Source organism: Phoca vitulina, unplaced genomic scaffold (genome assembly GCF_004348235.1).
Source record: "Phoca vitulina isolate PV1807 unplaced genomic scaffold, GSC_HSeal_1.0 scaffold3, whole genome shotgun sequence".
In the NCBI taxonomy this organism is placed as follows: domain Eukaryota; kingdom Metazoa; phylum Chordata; class Mammalia; order Carnivora; family Phocidae; genus Phoca; species Phoca vitulina.
This window is the reverse complement of record NW_022589706.1, coordinates 29581564-29594714: the sequence shown is the minus strand read 5'-3', so window position 1 is coordinate 29594714 and position 13151 is coordinate 29581564. Positions and strand designations below refer to the sequence as shown.

General features: G+C 38.9%; 1 protein-coding gene across 8 annotated transcripts in view; it reads right to left on the bottom strand.

The window, feature by feature from the left end:
* Nucleotides 1-1223: 1223 nt before the first annotated feature.
* Nucleotides 1224-13151, bottom strand: part of LIMCH1 (LIM and calponin homology domains 1) — a 319011-nt gene continuing 307083 nt past the window's right edge. For all 8 annotated transcript variants that reach the window (XM_032400265.1, XM_032400257.1, XM_032400260.1 and 5 more), the window contains 3 exons: nucleotides 11329-11437; nucleotides 9111-9213; nucleotides 1224-4060 (listed from right to left, as the gene is read on the bottom strand). In XM_032400265.1, coding sequence (XP_032256156.1) covers nucleotides 4035-4060; nucleotides 9111-9213; nucleotides 11329-11437 — 238 coding nt within the window. In that variant the 3' untranslated portion in view covers nucleotides 1224-4034. The remainder of the gene's footprint in view (nucleotides 4061-9110; nucleotides 9214-11328; nucleotides 11438-13151) is intronic.

Here is a 13151-nt window from a genome sequence, read left to right as displayed (position 1 = left end):
AAACAATTGCCTGGACTCAGGTAGCCACCTCCTTCTTTAGACAGAACTGTTCATTTGTCAGTTTGCTATGGTCTACACCACTGTATTACCCACTTTTGGTTCCTATTTACAGTGCATAACTGGTCCCTCCAGTCACGTGAGTTTGTAACCCTTGACATAGATAATGCCAAAGGATGGGGAGGGATGCTTTGTGGTCTAAATTAGGACCCTACAAAGAAGTCCTTAGGTCTTGAAGAAAGTCAGTGGAAAGAAAGCTAGTTCAGCTGAGGTAGAATGTTATTCTTTTGGTAAAGACATTCTCTAGAGAGCACATGTTTTGATAACAATCTTCTCTTTGTTTTGATGCATTGTAGTTGAACGGACTCTCATTTAAGTAACGATGGATATATGCCACCACTCTGATAGCTATTCAAACTCTCTTAGGCAAGGGAAAGAAGTCACTTATTTATGGAAACAGTAGCAACTACTAGCTGCCTACCTCCCTTGGCAAAAAGAACCAGAATACAAATTGGGGTGGCAATTAGAACATTGCATCTTAGGGCGATGGGAGCTTTCACAGAATTGGCTTGCTATTACCACCACCACTTGCAAACCTGGGACCGAGGGCCAGGCATCGTACATGTGTATTTTGGAAAGTTCACGGCATCAGCAGAAAGCCTCTGTTTTGTAGCAAATTTCCTGATTCAACAGTGGAGAAAAAAGCCCTCAGTGAAATGACTATACATACACAGCGAGAGGGAACACTGGAGAAGCACTAAGGACAGGGGCGGAATCTAGCGACTTCACTAGATTGGCTCTCTCTGGCCAGTGCTGGAAATGCACCAGCATTTGGTTGTTTCAACTAATTTCCATCGGCATTTGCAGGGTCTCTCCTGGTGATTGGGTGTCCCATTTCAAGGAGTTTGAATCCTTCAGTGGAAGCAATTCCTTAGTGCTAAGTTTGATTTGCCTTAAATAGCTGACCTCAAAAAAAAATTTGCCTTAAATAGTTGACCTCAAAAATGACCTCAAGATGCATATGCAAATATGCTTCATTGCCATCATCTGACTATGAACCCCGGACCGAAAGCTATGAGAGAGAGAGCTTGATTTGCTCTTCCCCAAGTAAGAAAGCTGACCCCTCCACCCTGCCCCCCAATTAATGGAATACAAAGTTGATTTGAGTATTTTATTTATAAATGTACATTTACTATAAAAGCTGTTGCATTTTAGACAACTTTTAATTTTTTTTTTTTTTTTACTATTTCTCAGAGGCATTTTAGAATAAATATTTTAAATGAAGGTTAGTATAACTGATATAGAACATTGGCCCACCCAGAGCAGTAACATCTTTTGGACGGACTCACATATGAGGTGGATCATTTCAGTTTGTTAAGTCTTACACTATGTATAGATAACTATAATATGTATTGCATTAATAACACTACATAGAAAGAATGAAGAAATGACATGAAAGTTTGCTAGTGAAAAACAAAGAGTTACTCATTTTTTCTTAAGAAAGAGAAAGGACTAGCTTTTGGAGTATGAGGGGAAAAAAAACCAGATATATTTTCTCAGGAGCAATAAATCACTCACTTGCCTCATCTGTTTTTTAAACAAACGCATTTCCATCATAGCTCAAGAGAGCAGCGCATTTTTTTTCCCTGGGATCTCAAAGATTATTTGAAAAGAAATAGATCATACTCATTACGCTGCATTGGAAAAAACAAGATCTAGTCTGCCCGAGCTGCCATGTAACAGACTCCAAATGAAATATAAATCAAATATAAATAGAAACAGTTGGCAATTAGAATTTAGAAAATGTTGGAGATTATTCTGTGCTGGTGACTATTGTTCATTATGGGAAAGCACATTTCGCAGTTGGAGAATGGGGCTTTATTTTTCTTGACTCGATTCAGGCTTCAATACATGTACAATGAGTCTCACTAAGAAATATGTATAAATGGGTTTGTGAAACCAGAGGAGAATGTGCAATATTCATATAATCCTTACATAACAGATGGAGTTCCACATGTAAAAAGTATTCTATAAAAATCGGTTATGAATGATCATATTGTACATGTTTTGTGCATTATTTGTGGTAAAGTACTCTGCTAATATCATGCAAAGTGTAAACATCACATTATCAAAATATTTAATAAAACATGCAGGTGGTTAATCAAAATATTGAACTTAATCTGTACATTTTCAAAACTTTTTACTTTTTAATTTTTTTTCTATTTTTCTTTCTTTCTTTAATATTTTTTTTTCCTGTAAAACAGCAAACACCTCCATGAAAAGTCTTGGTGACTTGGAAGTGATTTCATCTCTCTTCAATGTACTGTGTCCATAATTCATCACTATGTGCAACAGCTTCGCATTTTCTAAGGCACAATTTTTTAATGAAATGATGTGTAAATTTCAATCTAACAACAGCTCATCCAAATGACAAAATGGTCAAGATACCTCCAGTGGCTGAGGAAATTTCTGCACTTAACATGGAACCTGCATGCAGAGAACAGTCTAGCATGTAAATAAATAATTGCTAGCCATACTTGATAAGACACAGAAAAAAAATTATTGCTTACATAAACAGAAAAACATCTACTTGATCTCCTTTTATGACTACATTAACCTATTAGGAGTATATCCATAGTCTACATTCACAAAATGTCATCTTCACTTATTTGCCATCATTTTAAGGCAGAATAAATAGTTCCCCTTTCCCCAGTCTTAAAGAAAACAGCCTGGAGATCTAAAACATGATGCTTTTTTAGTAACTTGAATCCTTCCTTGGCCAGCGGAAACTCATCACACAGGGCAGACAATAACCCAGCTGGCCACAAGAGCTCCACTCTAAACTTCTCCATGAGCAAGGTCCAGAACTGCAGAATTGTGTTGGTGATACAGGAAAATGGGAGAGAGCAGATGTCCACTGCAGTGGGCCGGGCGCACTGGGAGCTGGAGGTTCTTGCTGATTGCACATCGGTGGCTCATCACGACATATGTCATTGGATTCTAGGAGGAGGGTCTTAACGCTTTGCTTCAGACCCCTCTGCTTCGGGCCCTCAAGGAGAACTTGCAGGCAAGGGTGAGCCCTGGTCACACCTCACGATGGACTAATCTTGATGAGAGCTTCCCTAGGCCTCATACGGAGTCTCTTATTCAATCTACAGCCTGAAGAGAAGTAAGCAACAAAGCCCTCACGGCTATCACTGACCCACCATTCTTCTGGAGATTAAACTTCTTCACTGATTTTGGTAATAACTTTGGAGACGATGACTGAAATATTTCCTTACAGTTTCTTCCTACCCTTGGGCAACATCCCCACAGTGTAAGTCTAGCTGATATTGCAAGGGTTCGCTTTATTTGATGGGCCAGCTCTATGAATCACAGAACTTCCAAAGCACACAAAATCTAATACTAACGGTGCAATAATTTATTGGTAGGACTTCTACCTCCAAAGGTAAGTAACAAATGTCTCGGGATTATAGTATATATTATCAGACTAGCGTCTCTGCGTTAAAAACAAGTTATAGCTCAGAGCTCTACCGTGTGATTTTTAGTTTCTGAAATGCATGAATCGTATGCTTCTGTTAGAAGACGAAAGATCTCAAATTGGCATGTCTTGCACTTTCTGCAGCTCAATTCTGTAAACATGAAGTGTTTAATTCCTAGAACTACTGAAACAAAACAGGTTTATTGCATCATTCATCTCACGAACTCTCAGAGAAGAGAAGAACACATTTGAAACCATAAGCCTGTTGGCTCACGCTACGACCGTTTTGTGAATTACGGGATCATGACACTTCCGTATTCTTTTGTATAGACTGTGCAAATGTAAAACCAAAATGTAACAAAAATCAAAACCAAAACAAAAAACCGGGAAGAACACAAACACTGCGCTAGAGAAGAACAGAGAGCATCTTTTAGAACAGCCTTTCTGAAATTAGATAAATGCCAAGAAGCCCCTGCACTGGGGATCTGGTTAAACGGTCGCCAGGGGACACCCTCGAGAAAGAAATGGTGAGTGATCTGGAAGCTTGAAAACCACGTCACAATGTTGTGGGCTGGCCAGCACCTGCGACAGAGAACACGGGGTAACATTTGGTTAGAGTATCGACACTTCTTGCCTCAGAGCATTTACACATTTCCAGCATCAGTAATGACCTCTGCCCAAATCTCTTCTCCCTCGGAGGGGGAATCTGTCCCCCTCTGTTGCTCAAAGTGTGGCCCAGGGAAGAGCAGTGTTGGCATCACCTGAAGCTTGTCAGACATGCACTCCTGAGTCCCATCCAGAACGTAACAAGGAGCCCTGGGGAGTCATCTGCCCTGTCAAGTTTGGTTGAAATCCTCTGGATTTCACCCTTAAACCAAATCATCTTCGTTAAATTTTCTACCTTGTCTTCTGGGGGTAAATAAACAAGAAAATGATCTCTCTTCTCTGGTCCTTTAGGTTTTGGTTTCCCTATGAATAAATACATTGCAACAGGAGGAATACATTGCAACAGAAGGACTCATACAAATAGGATTGCTAGATTCAGTAAATAAAAATACAGAACACCCAACAAAATTTGAGCTTCAGGTAAACAACAAATTTAAAAAAAAAAAATTTTTTTTTTTTTAGTATAAGTATATCCCACGGGATATTTGAGATATACTTGTGCTAAATCCTGACCATGCAATATTTGGGACCTACAGTTACTTAAAAAAAAAAAAAAATCATTGTTTATCTGAAATTCAGATTTAATAGGGCAAAAACATTTTAATGGGGCATCTTGTATGTTATCTGGCAACTCCATCTAGAAGGATGGTTTGGGTTCCATATTTCCTGCTGAAACCTTCACAAAGTTCCCCCTCCATTGGAGGCACTAGAGTTGTAATGAGGCAATCGCAACACTGGAAAAGACCCTGGGGATTTTGCGTTAAATGCATTTCACCAGAATGAATGATGGACACAGAGACACAGTCACCCAACATCCAAGCACAAATGGCACGAGTTAGCCATGGGACAGCTTGATTGGTGGCAGCTGACTGGTTTTGCACTTCCAGTCCCATTTACATATGAACTTGAAAACTGTTTACATTGCTTTCAGGAATTGCATTTTAATATGCTGTTATGCTATTTCTCCCCTCCAAGAGAAAAATTTCACTTAAATGTGACTAGTTACTTGAAGAAAATAGGATTATATATTCAGGCTTTGTTATTCCACACAATGAAATTATTTTTTTTCACTTAGAATGCCCGTGATGTAAACCATCCCTTCCATCTACCCATCCCCCCCCCCAACTCAGATCAAAATCAAATAAAAAAGAAAGAAAAATGATTTTTTAGCCATTTCTTTCCATTCTGACTTTTTTTTTTTAAATTGCAGCTGGGATATACTCAATCAATTCAAGTGTGTTTATACTTCTTGAGCCAACTATTATCCCCTCCGCTAATTCACTCTTAAGCTATATATTTTTTTCTTCTGACACCAAGAAAGAAATGAACACTATTCTCAGATATGCTGGTCATTGTCCCTGTCATGTGTTAAGTAAAGTTTAGCCCAACATAATATTTATCTGGAAAAATAAATATGAGAGAAGAGTTAGGAAACATTGGAAAAAACAATTGGAAAGAAAGTGGTCATTATTACTCAATATTAAACATATTAAGAAGCTATAATAATTAAAACTATTCAATACTAGAGAATAAATAGGTTAATATGACATAATAAAACATCCAGAAATAGATCCAAATATTTATGGGAACTTAGTTTATGAGAAAGCTGGCATTTCAAATTAATGAAAAAAAAAAAGGGATTCTTAAGTTATATTTGCACAACTGCTAATTGGCAATAAATAAATAAATAAATAAATAAATAAATAAATAAATAAAGCTGGACATCTATCTCATTTCTTATCCCAAAATATATTTCTGATGATCACATAGCTACATGTGAAAAAGGAAATAAAGAACAATTCTAGGAGAAATCTCAGCTAAATCCTTGGAGTAGTTTTTCTAAGCAGGACACAAAATCCAGAATCCAAAAAGGGAAAAAAAAAAAAGTTATGTTTAATTACCTTACATGAAATTCTTTTCTATGAAAAAAAGTTCACAAAGTAGAAAGACCAATGAGAACTGCAATAAGCAGCAAATATAAAATCAAGGGAAAATGTCTTTAATTTACAAAGAACTCCTACGAATCAATTATCACTAGAACCATGGGCAAAGGATAGAGAAGAAAGATAAATTTTTTATAGTAAAAAAGAAACAGAATGGTCAATAAACATATGAAAAGATGTTCAAACTCCCTTAAAGACCTACAGGTCAAAGCAGTGTGATTTTCCCTTCCCCACGCAACATAGTGGAAATTTAAGAAGTCTGATGCTATGGAGAACTGACATAGGACATGGAGAGAGAAAGAGGCTCTCTTATGCACTTTGCAAGGAGAGTACACTTTTCTGGAAGATAATTAGACAAGGTGTCTGAAAATTTTAAAAGCACATGACTGTTAACTCAGCAGTCCCACTGCTCAGAATCTACCCTACAGAAATGCTTTCAACAGTTCGTGAAGACATCTGCACGTGGATGTTCACTGGGGTCTTTACAAAAATATTAAAACACTGGAAATAACCGAAGTGCCCATGCACAGAGAAATTAGTTTGAAATTATGTTAAGTCCACACAATGGGATTGTATTCAGGTATTAAAAAGGCACTCAAAAGAATGAGGAGAAAGAATATGTTATATGAGAAAATTGCCAAAAAAAAAAAAAAGAAAAAATTGCCATAATATATGATTAAGTTAAACACAAGAGCAACAAAAAGTACAGAACACTATGTGATTACCTTCGTGAAATAAAAAACAGAAGGTAGGTAGATTTGTATCACATGCATATGCGTGCACGCACGTGTGCGTACACATAGACAAACATACATTCTAAGAAATAATGAGAAAGTGATTACAGTGGTTAATTTTGGAGACTTTCACTTTTAATTTGGTATCTTTCTAAACAACCCAATTTTCTAACCTTATACCATTTATAATTATATTGACTTATTCCTTTGAATGTTTACAGAAGTCATCTAAGCAGAGAAGTAATAAGCCTTCTTGCTTTCTTCTTAGTATCCAAAAAAAAAAAAACCTAGTAAAATATTTTATATAAAATAAAATCATTTTAGTCTACCTCCAAATCACTTTGTTTTTTATATTATGAGGCTATTATAATTTATAACCTCTTATAGATGATTATAACTCCATGGTTCTTGTCTTTAGATTTGGAATTAAAAGCAGTTAAGGCCCTTTTTATTTGTTTACACAAGAGAAAAATTGCTGGCCTAGATCCAAAAAGCTAGTTTCCAAAAGAAATGACAACGAATCACCCACTCTCTCAATTAAAATAAAAATCTGAATGAAAACAGATCACTGTCAGGTTTCAGGGTTCAGGTTTGTTCTCTGCTGATACCCTTCAAGCACTTTAAATTATGAAAGAAATTCAGATTTCCAGTACTTTTCAAATCGGTCTCTACAGTCCTTCAACCTAACAGCGCCCTCTTCTGGTCCCATGATTCACATTCATCTGATTCACTGAGGTTGAGAAAAAGAGTAATTTGTACAAGATGAGAGTTAAAATCACTTTGTAATCTGGGAGAAAAGGGCTTAGTTTTCCATTGTAATGTATAAAAATAAATAAAAATCCAGTTTAAATAAATATAATTAATATATATTATAGACGTATATTATATAACTTATGTATATACAACTTACGTATATATATTATATATAACTTATGTATATATAACTTATGGATCAGACATGGTATACTATTTTATTTGTTGCTAATTTTAGCTTTTTTTTTTTACTATTTATACCATATTTTACATGTATAATACATAGCATAAAGTTGATATCAATATTATATACTATATCAATATTATATATTATATAAAATTAATATCAGTATAATATATATAATATGTGGTATAAATAGTTCAGTTTTGAGGGCAGCAGCTCAAAGTTGGAACTGTTTTGACTTTAAGTCAAATGTTTGTCATAGATCAAAACCACCCGGGTTTGATCTAATTCTTATTTCCCATTATTTTATTAAAATAGGCATATGCTTCTCTGAATTGACTAAATCTATAGCAATAAAATAACTTAATTTCAATTTCACTCTTCAAGTCTTCAGTCTTGCAGATTTAGAGACCCATGTGAGAAAGACTAAAGATGTTCCTTCACTTACTTTGAGAAATAATAAAAGATTCTTGAATTTCAAACTCCATCTCTTCACTTCCATTGTTTTTAAATGAGGAATTTCTAACTGATGAATTTGCTAGAAATCTCCCCACCAGAAGGACTGTACTTAGGATGGAGGGAGGATTCAGAGGTGAGCCCCTAGCTATTTGCAGATTTTCTAAATAGCCGCTGGGCAACAGCGCCCCCTGGTGCCCTCAAAACCAACACGAACCTTCTATGGTAGGAGACCCAGGCTGCTCAAAGGAGCTTCAGGGCAGCACAGGTTTGTTAAGCTCTGTTTACGTACTAAGGTATTTTGGAGGAGTGTGGGGCAGGGATTCACAAAGAAGTAGAACCCCTCATCTTGGCTCTGAAGGAACTCTCAAGTTAGTTGGGAACAAAACTAGACCGTGTCACGAAACTCCTGACTGTAGGGCCTATGGATGTTGAGGACATGGTGCTTGATTTGATGAACACTGGAGAGCCATTCTTCACACTTAAACCATCCCAGGTGGTGCTGGTCTTCTAAAGATATGCCTCCACAAATGAACAGTGTTTCACAGACCTTGTATCTTCCTTCGATCTCACCAAAATCTCTATGTGATCTCAAGCAACGTCTCGAACTTGGTCTACAGTTTTTACCTCCCTGGTGTATTAATGGATAAAAAATAATTTTCTGGATAAAAAGAATTTGGCCACACTGTAACAGTAACTTCCAGTAAGAAACAAGTGGTAAATAGGGGTTATGTCATTATTGTTTCTTTTACCCAAGTTCTAATAAATCTTACCCTCAGAGTAGGTGTGTCAATCAATGAGGAGGAATAGTTGAATTTCTAAATTGGGTCCTGTAAAAGGCATGTGATCACACCCACTCAACTCAAGGTATCCTGTCCCTGCCCCCCGGTACTTACTTCTGGATCGCATGTAGCAATCATTACAGTTTAGAAGACCATTTCGAATCCTAACATCCGTCCCACTCACTGCATCTCCAAGCTGTCCTTTACAAATTCCACACTGTAGGGCAGAAAGAACAGAAGTTATAAGGGGCACAAGGAAGCATTTCTTTATAATGCTTAGTTACGGTTCACACAAATATGCAATGGTCATTTCTACAACCTCCACATTTGTTGAGCACCTACTACGTGTTAGATGTTGTACCAAGAGCTGACTCACAGCAATGATACACTTTTAGCATTTTATCCCAACTCCTTGCATTTTACAGGGAAGGACACTGGTTCAGAGGCTCACAGACTTGTCCAGTGTTGTAAAGCTGGTAGGTGGTGTCAGGTTGATCCCAAATCAAGATGAAACATCTCAATCAAGATGGAACAACCGTTTGAAACAGATGACGTCCTCATGGTTTTAAAGAAACACACAGCCAACGGATTATCAATTGACACTTGTTTGTGAATAATCTTTAAATGCTTTCCAGAATTGCTGGCGAGTTCTACCAGATCAGAATTACTAGGAAATAGCTATTCCACCTTACATTTCCACATTGAAAGCGGTAACACCCAGTGGTACAAACCCACTGGGAATAAAACGCCTTGCAGCAAAGTCAGCCTGCGTGCAGAAGGAGGCATTGGCTGGAACAGAGAAGGTGGCAATGGAGGTTGGTTCAGAAGCCAGCCTTTTGGGTAGTGGGGGAGGGTTAGGACCCAGCTCAGGAGAAGAGGGCCAGCCCAGATTCATGCTCTGGGGTCACCCGGGGGTAGAGGAAGGCTTCATCCAAATTATGTTATAAGCTCCACTGACTTCCAGGGTAGGGGATAAATCTAAGAGATGATGTGCCTTAAAGTGTCAGATCAGCTCTAGGAAGTGAATCATTAGCGAGAATAAAGGCTTTGATAGCTAAGAAGGCAAGTCTTCTCTCCCTTGAGAAACTGCAAAGAATCTTTGCCATCTGGACTATTTCACATTCGGGGAAATTCTCTGAGAACAAACTGTGGTGTTGGAACACATTATCTTGGAATTGCCAGGACATTTTAAAAAGTATATTCTCTGAGCCTCAAAACACTCCTAGACAATTTAGCATATGCATTATCTAGCTTCATTTTACAATGAGAATATTGATAAGTTGAGTCTAATTAAGTATCCATATTGTGTTTTGCCCATGGTAAGTTTTGCTTTCCAGTAATTATTGATATTACATTAATAATTTTGAGGCTTCACTCACTTTCTCTTAGCTTATAGGTAAAGTGGGAGTTATTTTAAAACCATGCAAGTTTACTTGATAGCTGAAGAACCTACCGACAAAGAAACCGAACAAAATTCGAGAGGGGAAAAGAAAGCACGTTAGCTTGATGAAGAGAAAGAAATGACTCTTACTCAGAGTTCGAGGGTTTAGCTTCAACATGAGATATTAACTTGAATTGTGTCCATGAGTGAAAAAAAAAAAAAAAGAAATGCCGATATAGTCCAACTTGTAAATTTTATAATAAATGAGCTAGAAGTGGTTCACACCTTATTAGCAGGAGATGTGGGACTAGGACCTAGGCCTCCTCATTTTCAGTGTATTGGTCAATTCATTCATCGAAAACGACTGACACCATCCCTGCTAGGTTCAGAGGAAATCACGGTGAGCCAGACAGATATGGCCCCCGCCCTTATGGAGGTGACGGTGTATTCGAGGAGATGATAATTAAACAATGAAACAAGCGAGCGGTAAGGACCAGGAAAGGCTCTCTAAGGACTGTAAAGGCAACTGACTTGGTCTGGGGGACAGGGCAGCTTCCCAGAGGGAGTGATACTCAATCCGTGATTACGCACATATTCATCTGGAGACCTGCAGTTAGGCAACTAGCTATTCACTGCTGACAGAAAATCTTCCATTCAAAGACAAAAACCTTTGATGTGAAGTCACAAGAGTGTCAGAAGCGGCAAAGATGCTGCACCCCAGACGCACAGCACAAATCCGTTTTGCTTCTTCTAACCTGACGTCCCAGAGGGACGTGTGAGAGGAGAGTATCATCCTGAAGGATGGGCTCTGTGAACACTTGTGTACAACCTAGAGGGGCTGCCCTCACGAGCAAAGGCCGTCAGGATTTCCGCGAGGGAATTTCTCAGCACAGAACGATGCTAGAAGATGCCAGAAGACATCACTCGGAGAGGAGAGTGGTGCGTACGTACCCTAAAGCACTGGATGTGGAAGTAGAGATGGAGGGTCTCAATGATCATGGCAGCTCCTTTGCCCAGAGGGAGCCCACAGGACGAGCACAGCTTCTTCCCACTGATGGACCTGGGTTTCAAAATATACGTGGTAATAGAATGTCCATTTAGAATAGTTGGTGAAATGCACTAACATGTAGCCTCATGCAAAAAACAAAAACACAACGATGGATTTTAAAAATGTTTATATCATGAGTGCAATGGCAATTGCTGAACTGATAATGAGCAGGAATTAAGCATCAGATACAAGTTGCAAGCAAACTGCTAGACTAAATACAATAGGCCTCCGTCGTGGCATGGAATTTGTGGGGGGGTGTGTGTGTGTGTTTGTGTGTTGCAGTTATCTGTTATAGGAAGTCTATGTTGTGTCTACTCAACCACAGTGATTAAATGCCTTGAAAAGACTCCATGTACTTAAACGTTTTCTTAAGTCCTAAAAGATAATCCAATTTAGCTTTACTAAGGTTTCAATGTTACTTTAAGATTTTCTATCATTGGCTCATTGGCCCACTAGGGCATTTCTTTTTACTTATTAGGAAAAAATTGTTGTGGGGCGCCTGGGTGGCTCAGTTGGTTAAGCGTCTGCCTTCGGCTTAGGTCATGATCCCAGGGTCCTGGGATCGAATCCCTCATCGGGCTCCCTGCTCAGCGGGAAGCCTGCTTCTCCCTCTCTCTCTGTGCTCTCTCTCTCAAGTAAATAAATAAAATCTTAAAAAAAAAAGAAAAAGAAAAAATTGTTGTTGTTGTTGTTTAAAAATAGAGGCAATTGTCATACAGCCCAGTAGGTACCAGGCAGACTTGGGACCCACTCCCTGCTCTGTCACCAAGTTCTATGATCGGGTGTAAGGAACGCACTTTGGGTTTTCCTTTCACTTTTAAAACGAGAGAATTGGATTAGATGGTCTCTACCTACCACCTCTTCTAATGCAAACACACTGGGGCTCCATAATCTGGGCACTTGCCATCTCTCTGAGTTGGAAGCTCCTGGAGGGCACGGGCTGCATCTCCCCCATCTCTGTCCCCCCGCAGCCCCTACCACAGGGCCTACCACCGGACTAGAACCAGACCCCAAAGACTGACACTGGGTGAGAGCACTAGATGGCCTCCTCTAAGGCAGCTTTCCCACAACTGAGATCAGATCACAGTGATGCCTACTGTCTGGAAAGCTCTTGGAATTACACAAGAAATTTTAAAACATGCAATTTTATTCAAAAGCCAACAGAGTACAGATGAACTGAAGAAACAGAAAGGAAGACAAGAGAAAAGAGGAAGAGTTGCTCCGAGCAAACTCTATTTATTAAGATTTCCCTCTTATCCGGTAGTAAAATGAAATTTCTAAATCAAAGAAAACCTCTGAGTTCCCACTACATTTGTCTCTCCAGTGAATGGGAACTCAGGCAGCTTTTAAGAATATCATGGGGCCCGATTAATGTCCAGAAGCAATCGTAACAGAGCTTGAGTGGGGGAAAGGGAAGGATGAAGTTTCATTGCTAGCCCCCGCCTGGTTCCCTGTAAGAGCCATCAGCAGACCCTGCCCAGAAGGCCCGGGCGAACTTGGAGGGAAAGGCGCCGGCTGAGGAGCCCAGCAATTGTCTGGTGGATTTTATTATTAGATTCTGGGTTCTGCACAATGTAATTAAAGCCCCATGGTCACAGCCGTGCCAACATCATACACTTGGCTTTTTCTATCACGGGCTGAGAAAATCTGCAGGCAGATGGGGGATGTGTTCTTTCCTCGTGTGTGTGTGTGTGTGTGTGTGTGTGTGTGTGTGTGTGTGTGTGTG